The 8152-nt window shown below is 45.0% G+C and overlaps 2 protein-coding genes across 2 annotated transcripts; one reads left to right on the top strand and one right to left on the bottom strand.

The window, feature by feature from the left end:
- Window positions 1-1148: 1148 nt before the first annotated feature.
- LOC141201553 (uncharacterized) lies at window positions 1149-2376 on the top strand. The gene is made up of 2 exons (XM_073663549.1): window positions 1149-1297; window positions 1467-2376. Exons 1-2 carry the CDS (start codon window positions 1229-1231, stop codon window positions 2034-2036), a joined length of 639 nt encoding a protein of 212 aa, XP_073519650.1. The 5' UTR covers window positions 1149-1228; the 3' UTR covers window positions 2037-2376.
- Window positions 2377-5406: 3030 nt separating this feature from the next.
- Window positions 5407-7622, bottom strand: LOC141201551 (uncharacterized). The gene is made up of 3 exons (XM_073663547.1): window positions 7313-7622; window positions 6336-7005; window positions 5407-5436 (listed from the first exon to the last, which is right to left on the bottom strand). The coding sequence occupies exons 2-3, from the start codon at window positions 6993-6995 to the stop codon at window positions 5407-5409; spliced, it is 690 nt and encodes a 229-aa protein (XP_073519648.1). The 5' UTR covers window positions 6996-7005; window positions 7313-7622.
- Window positions 7623-8152: the final 530 nt, after the last annotated feature.

Raw genomic sequence — 8152 nt, forward strand, 5'->3', positions numbered from 1 at the left:
TTCCCTCATTTAGTGGATATTTTCACAAAGAAGTGAAATTTTCAAAAATCCAAAATATTGGCTGAAAACGACTAAATATCAAGGACTCATTGGGCGAATCACTCTGGAATTGAAATCGGAATGCTCACTGACATTTCCCCTATCTGAAAGTCTGATAAACGCCGTAAAAAATGACTAAAGGCCCTGTCACACATAACGAGATCGCTAGCGAGATCGTTACTACGTCACAGTTTTGAGATCGCTGGAGAGATCGTTCGGGAGCCGTCAAACATGTAAACTTGCCAACGATTTCGGCCGCCCCAGCGATCTAACTAACGATCTCGTTGGTCGCTGGGACGCTGTCACACAGCAGCTATTTCAACGATCCACACTCAACGATACACACTTTGAGGGACTGTACTGTGACAGAAAGGCGTACATAAAATTACCTTTCCGCGCCCACTCATCTTCGATTGGTGGACGCTACTGCGTTCTGATTGGCCGGGGGTTTTTAAAAAGGCGACGTTGGGGCAATTCCGCTCCCTTGTTCCTATCTGCGCTTTGCTTTCGGATCGTAGCAGTGTTCTCCGGGCAAGTTTCGTCCATCTGGGATTTGTTGAAGCCTTGTCAGCGTCCTGATTTTTGGATCCTAGTTGCGATCTACTGCTGTGATTCCATTCATTTGTGGATTTTCTTCAGCTGTGACTGAACATTGACTTTTGGGTTTTTCAGGCACTGTATTGCTTTGTTTCCACGGTAAGTTATTTTAGTGGATTTTTATCACACTCAATAAGTATATATTTGCTTATATATTGGAGGCCATTTTTAGTCAGCAAATGGTGTGTAGTACTTTTTACTTTGTTTGAAAATGTTTCATGTATGCTCACTGTATTGCTATCCTTTTCAGATGGCTTTCAAAAGTGAAGAGTTTGCGAGGGAAATGATTGACCTCTACCGCTCCCTGCCGTGCCTTTGGCAAATAAAATCAACAGACTACTGCAATAGAGAGAAAAAGAGGGAGGCCTACCAGCAATTGATTTCCCTCTTTAAAAGGCATGGCCCCAACGAGAAGGTGGATGAAGAGCTGGTGAAGAGAAAGATCCAGGGTCTACGTACCGTATATAAGAAAGAACTCAACCGGGTGGAGAAATCAAAGAACTCAGGTACCGGCACAGATGAGGTTTATGTGCCGACATTATGGTATTATGATTTGCTTGCCTTCACCCGTGACCAGGAGCTACCTCGGCGAATGGTGTGTACGATACGGCAGACCCCGGAAGAAGACCCCGACATACGGACTGACTCCCCTGTTGAAGATGTAAGTACCTTCTTTGCTTCCCTGTAAATAGCATTTATACTTTCAATGTACATGCCCTAGTTTAGCCGCCCCTCATATTTGTTTTTTAGTGCACGTGTACCCATGCTGGTCATAACATACCTGCTGGATGTTGTAACCAAATCTTAACTTTATTTTTGTGTTCCCACAGCACCATTGGCAAGATGACGACATCTCGGCTACGGAACGTGGTATGGAGGAGGCGAGTGTTATGTCAAGGAATGAGGAACCTATGGCATCGGTGAATGAAGACCCTATGGCCTCTACAAGTGAAGACCTTGTGCCTCGGCGACAGAGAAAATCAAGGAAAAGAAAGGCCAGCTTGCCGCCATCGCCAGATCTAGTATCTCTGGCGAACAAGATTCTACTTCTGCAGACCCAGGCCAAGCGGGACAGCTTTGCAACATATGCTGGCGAGAGACTACAGAGGCTGGATGACCGACAGAGGGCGCATGCAGAAAGGGTCATGTTTGAGACTTTAAATAAAGCGGCAGCCGGTGAACTTAATGAAACGTCTACTGTACATACTCTGATTGACCCTGGCCATTTTCAACAACATTCTTGGACCCATAGGCCGGACCCACTTCACAGCACACCAGTGCAGAGGATCCGGCGTCCACAAAGCCTTGCCCCCCCCCCACAGTATCCCATGTGTTCTGATTCTTTTGTTTCCCCCAGGCACGGATACACAAATACAGGTAATCGATATGAAGAACTGTAGTGATGTTTCATTTCAATTTTTTTTTATCATTTTGTAAATATTGTTAATTTAATACTTATTTAAATTGTTAAAATTGTTTATATTTTTGTTTGTTTATAAAAACAAGGTTTATTGTCCTCTTTTTTAACTTTACCCCTGCCCTCTGATCTCACCCTGATTGAAATAAAAATGTTTTTTGGTTGCCTTATTTTCTGCTTTACCTCTTCCCGAGGGTGGGACCCCTCACCCCTGCCCTCCGATCCCTTCCCAATCTCCGTTCCCTCCCCTCCATTCTCTACCGTCTATTCCCATCCCTGCTCTCCGCTGGTGATCACCTCCTCCCCTTCTCCTCCTCCGGCTCCAGGCTTTATCACCTGTCTTCTGTCTTTTCCCTGTGTCCTCTGGTCTTCTTCACAGCTGGTTTTCTTCCCCTCCTCTTCCTACTTCCCTTCTTTTAGTCTTTGGGGTCATAGTCATGGTGCACGGTATGGCAATGATCTGCCATACCATGCACTATGAGTCTGACTCAGATTATAGGTTGTATATATTAGATTCTTGATAGGGCGTTGATCCAGGGAACTAGTCTGATTGCCGTATGTGGAGTCAGGAAGGAATTTTTTTTCCCAAAACGGAGCATGGGTTTTTTTTGCCTTCCTCTGGATCAACATGTTAGGTCTTCCTTATAGTTTTCATACTATGTTCCTATTCTTTCCTCTTCTCTCTTCTTCTTGAATTAGCTGGCATCTGTGAAAGCCGACTTCAGACGGCTTTCCTGCCCCCACACAACTTCAGCTAATAATATCAATAAGTAGGCGGCAATGAAAGCCGACTTCAGACGGCTTTCCTGCCCCTACACTACTTCAGCTGATAACATCAATTAGTAGACAGCTATTAAAGCCGACTTCAGACGGCTTTCCTGCCCCCACACAACTTCAGCTGATAATATCAATAAGTAGGCGGCAATGAAAGCCGACTTCAGACGGCTTTCCTGCCCCTACACTACTTCAGCTGATAACATCAATTTGCAGGCGGCTATTAAAGCCGACTTCAGACGGCTTTCCTGCCCCTACACAACTTCAGCTGATAACATCAATAAGCAGGAGGGTGTGAAAGCCGACTTTGGAGTGGGCTTTACTGCCCCTGCACTGCTTGTTTTAGGCAGTATCACACAGGATAGGATTAGATACACAACCCGTCAGGCAGTATCACACAGGATAGGATTAGATACACAACCCTTTAGGCAGTATCACACAGGATAGGATTAGATACACAACCCGTCAGGCAGTATCACACAGGATAGGATTAGATACACAACTCTTTAGGCAGTATCACACAGGATAGGATTAGATACACAACCCTTTAGGCAGTATCACACAGGATAGGATTAGATACACAACCCGTCAGGCAGTATCACACAGGATAGGATTAGATGTAACAAAGTGTAGACAATAGTGGATATAAACTAATTTTTTTTTATAAAAATATAAAAAATATAACCAACCAAATAATATCAACTACATAACAAAAAATAAGTTATTGGCTGCCGTGACGGTCATGGGCTGCCACAAATCTTGCCAGCATCACTCCGTGCTGGTGGATCTCTTCACTCAGTCTCCGTTGTGACGCCAGGAGATCTTGTAGTGTTGGGATTTCTACGGAGGTAATAGTTAAACTTAAAAGTCCAATAATTCTGTACATTCATCAAATTAAGGCTATGTGCCCACGATGCACCACTCCCGGGCACCATCCGCACATTAGAACGCGCTAATTACGCAAGTACAGATGCAGTATTGCGGAATTGGCGCATTATAATGCAAGTCAATGGCGGCGCAAAAAAACCACCTTATGCAAAATAATTGGTAGTGCTGCGTTTTTTTCCGCAATGATAATGTGCAGCGGAAATTTCCGCAGCATGTGCACAGCACATGCGGATTATCATTGGGGAACATGGCAGACCTTCTACCATGCGCTTTTAATGCGTTTCCACAGCAGCAAAAACGCTGCAGAAACACCTTAAAAAACGCATCGTGGGCACACAGCCTATCAGGTACATGTTTGGTATTTAACACTTACGGTTTTCAGGTTGCTCGGATGATGACGAGCTTAAGGACCACCCGGATCCCCTGGCACCACCGGCTAGAGAAAGACACAACACTTAATAGTACATGACAGCCCTATACTTTCCAAGTTGTATGGACCGTATTTTATGTCAAAGCATTACCGAAAGATGAAGCTGCACCTATATCACGGAGTGATGCTGGCGAGCTGGCAGAGGAATGCTGCTGGGGCTCCAGGGCTGGAGGTGACTCCCTTGGGGGCTCTGGGGCTGCAGGCGCTGGAAAACAAATAACATTAGATACCTAAGGTGATTGCAGTTGTAACTAATGTGCTGCCATATATTGTGTTAACATATTTTAAAACCACTCACCACGGCGGGGCAGGGTCCGTGACCGGATGCTGACGATTCGGTCGGCAGACCTATATTTCAGGTCCGCCAGCTTTTTACGGATTTGGGTAGCAGAGCGCTGCACCCCAAATCTGCGGACCAGGCCCCGACCGATCCTCTGCAGCACCGCCTGTTTATGGAGCACTGGATGCTCAGAGTGCACATGGCACTCATAATCAAGTGCATCCAGGTGCTCCACAAGGTAGCACACCTCAGCATCACCCCAAGGAGATGCCCTGACCCTGGATGCCATAATGCTCTTAATAAGCTAGGCCGCAACTACGTCGTTAGACCCGCCCACGACGCATGAACGTCGGTAACCACGCCCACGACGCATGAACGTCGCCAATAAACCCGCGGTTTATTAGAGAACCCTATTATGACTTGAATTATTAGCGTGTCGGACTAGAGACGCTGTATTGATAATGCGACGTCTGTAGAACGCAGCAGTGTCTCTATTGTGACGGTCACACAGGAATACTGGTGTTTAGGTGGTTTTATGTAGAAATATGTATCTAGATTTTTATGTAGGTATGCATACTTCTGTGTCTGTGAGTATGTGTGTGTATATCTGGTTATCTGTATATAAGTGTGGATATGGGTGTAGATTTTTATGTATCTGAATATGTATGTGTATATGGATGTGTATATGGATGTATACAGACGAGTACAACAGTGGCGTACCACCATTGGTGGCAGGCCACATAACTGCTATGGGGCCCGTGGCCGTAGGGGGCCCGTGAGCCAGCGGACCCCATAGCAGTCTCCCCCATTCTGGAGTAGTAAGTTTGTATTTATATATTTTTGTAAATCAGTCAGTACTGATAATACTGGAGGACTGGGGCTGCCTTTTACCCTATGGGGGGCTGCATTATACTGTGTGCTCTCCCATCCTGGTATACAGGGCTGCGGAGTCGATAAGCCAAACCGACTCCTCAATTTCCATTACTCAATTTCCATCACATTTTTATGGGGCTATGAAAGAGTAATTTAGGAGTTCAGAAAGGAAGAAAGGCTGGAAGGTTGTGGGATCTGCTCTTCTGTGTCCCCAACAATTATTTTTTTTTTTTTATTTTTTTTTTGTGGGGGGGGGTCCCAATTATAACTTCTGCTATGAGCTCCCATGATTCCTATGTCCGCCCCTGGAGTACACGTATGTGTATACGGGCCCTTACTATTGAAACAATGATAAACAAATCTTTTGCAAAGTTAAACACAGTTTATTACACAAATCAATACAAAACTGAAAGTAGTGTATAATTGTCAGTAGTTGCCCACTATAAGTTCTGATGTTGCCAAGTAACAGCACCAGGACCGTTAAAATACTGGCAGTAGTTGTCGCGGCTGGTTTTCGCATCCTGGGTGTTTCTGCCATATCCCACTGGTTGAAGGCCTGCAATTACAGGATTGTTTGCACGCCATTCACCGAGCTCCACTTCCCCATTGGCTAGGTCCACAGAGTCCACGAAGCCAGGCGGACAGTACGTAATTGCATCACGTCGACGAAGAAAGTTGTGAAGTGTGCAACAGGCCAAAACAACAGAGTCTATTGATGTAAGCTTCATGTTAATTGGCGTGTGAAAAACTCTGAAGCGGTTGGCCATGATACCGAAGGCATTTTCGACAACACGACGTGCCCTTGACAAACGATAATTGAAAATTCTTCTTTCCTGGGTAAGACTTTTTTGGGGGAACGGTTTAATAAGATTGGGATGAAGTGGGAAGGCTTCATCGCCGACAAAAACAAAATTAAGGTTACCTGTAGTCTCTGAGTTGGGAGGCAAGTGTAGGTCACAGTTGTCCAATCGCTCTCCAAAAAGTGTGTGCTCTAAAACACCACCATCAGAAACCCTGCCGTTCATGCCAACATCTACATTTATAAATTCGTAATTGGCATTAACAAGGGCCATCATGATGATGGTGAAATAGCCCTTATAATTATAAAAATAGGATCCGCTATTTGGTGGCTGAGTGATTCGGACATGTTTCCCGTCCAAAGCCCCACCACAGTTAGGGAACTGCCACAGCTGCTCAAAATCAGAGGCAATCTTTTTCCATTCCTCCTCCGTGTTGGGAAACTGTATGTAACTACGTAGACTGTGGTAAATTGCATTACATGTCTCCGGGATTAGAACACTGAGCATGGGCCTGGAAATGGCTGCAGAAAAATGCAAGTCTTGGAATGAGCGTCCGGTGGCCAGGAATCTCAGTGTGACTGCCAATCTTTCATCTGCCGGAATGGCAGCACGCATCGCTGTATCCTTCCGTTGAATACGTGGCGTAACTCGTTCCAATAACTCTTTAAAAGATTCCTCTGACATCCTCAGATAGTTGCGGAAATCATGAGGATTCTTCTCCTGAAGCTCTCTTACAAGTTGCATGTGGGACAATTCAGACCTCTTCTGCAGCCACTCTCTGGTCCACATGCGACGCTTTCGTTTGGAACGCCTCTGTAGCTCTCGTGCCTCATCTTGACGCCGAGCTTCCTCAACCAGCAATGCAGCAACCACAATAGCACACTGCCCGTCGTCCATGATGTGCAAACTGCAAACATAACATGAAAAGATGAGAACACTTTCAACAAAACAATTAACACAAGTATTGAAACTGTATATAAAAAATATCATGGAAAACCATATTCCATTCTGTTAGTGAGCATGACAGAAAATGCGCTATGTGGGTGCATGTGCACGAGACCCCTAAAATATCTGCCCATGCAAAAGCATACATATATATATATACAAATAGAAGCCAAGCCCTCCCTCCCTGAAAAGCAAAGATAACAGATAATTAGTAAATGTGATAAAAGAATAAAAATGGAAACGCATCTGAGACCTCAAACAATACCTACCTTACTAAAGATGTCTGATATGTTCAAAGCGGAGTCACAGCTGGAGAACGCTGCAATGATCCGCAAAAATCAGCACTAGTCCAATGAACGGATATTAGCAGCCCGGAGAACTCTGGTAGGATCTGCAATAAAGCACGAGGTCAGAAACAAAGGACGGAATCGCTATTCTGTTGCCTTCTTTATGCGCGTCCGGAAATGAGAACGCCGTAGCGACCACCAATCGGGGACGAGGGGCGCGGAATAGTCCAATTTATACACGCCTACGTGTCTCAGTTCTGAATCGCTGGACGAGGTCGTTGGCTAGGTGTCAAATACAGCGATGCACACTGCCCAGCGGGAGTGCAACGACCCAGGAATGGTCCAGGGAGCTTTGTAACGATCAACGATCTCGCAGCAGGGGCCTGATCGTTGCTACCGGTCAAACGTAGCGAGATCGCTAGCGATGTCACTGTTGCGTCACAAAACCCGTGACGTATCAACGATCTCGCTAGCGATCTCGTTATGTGACAGGGCCTTAAGTCCAAAAAAAAAATTTTTTTAAACTTTTTTCAATTTTACCCCCTTGGGATATATATTCTTCCCACACACATTTGGAACTCTCCTGGGGTACCCTCACACATATTATTCCCTCATTTAGTGGATATTTTCACAAAAAAGTGAAATTTTCAAAAATCCAAAATATTGGCTGAAAACGACTAAATATCAAGGACTCATTGGGCGAATCGCTCTGGAACTGAAATCGGAATGCTCACTGACATTTCCCCTATCTGAAAGTCTGATAAACGCCGGAAAAAATGACTAAGTCCAAAAAATTTTTTTTTCAACTTTTTTCAATTTTAC

This window comes from Phyllobates terribilis, unplaced genomic scaffold (genome assembly GCF_046119375.1).
Source record: "Phyllobates terribilis strain yellow unplaced genomic scaffold, ASM4611937v1 Scaffold_118__1_contigs__length_5260490, whole genome shotgun sequence".
Taxonomy (NCBI): Eukaryota; Metazoa; Chordata; class Amphibia; order Anura; family Dendrobatidae; genus Phyllobates; species Phyllobates terribilis.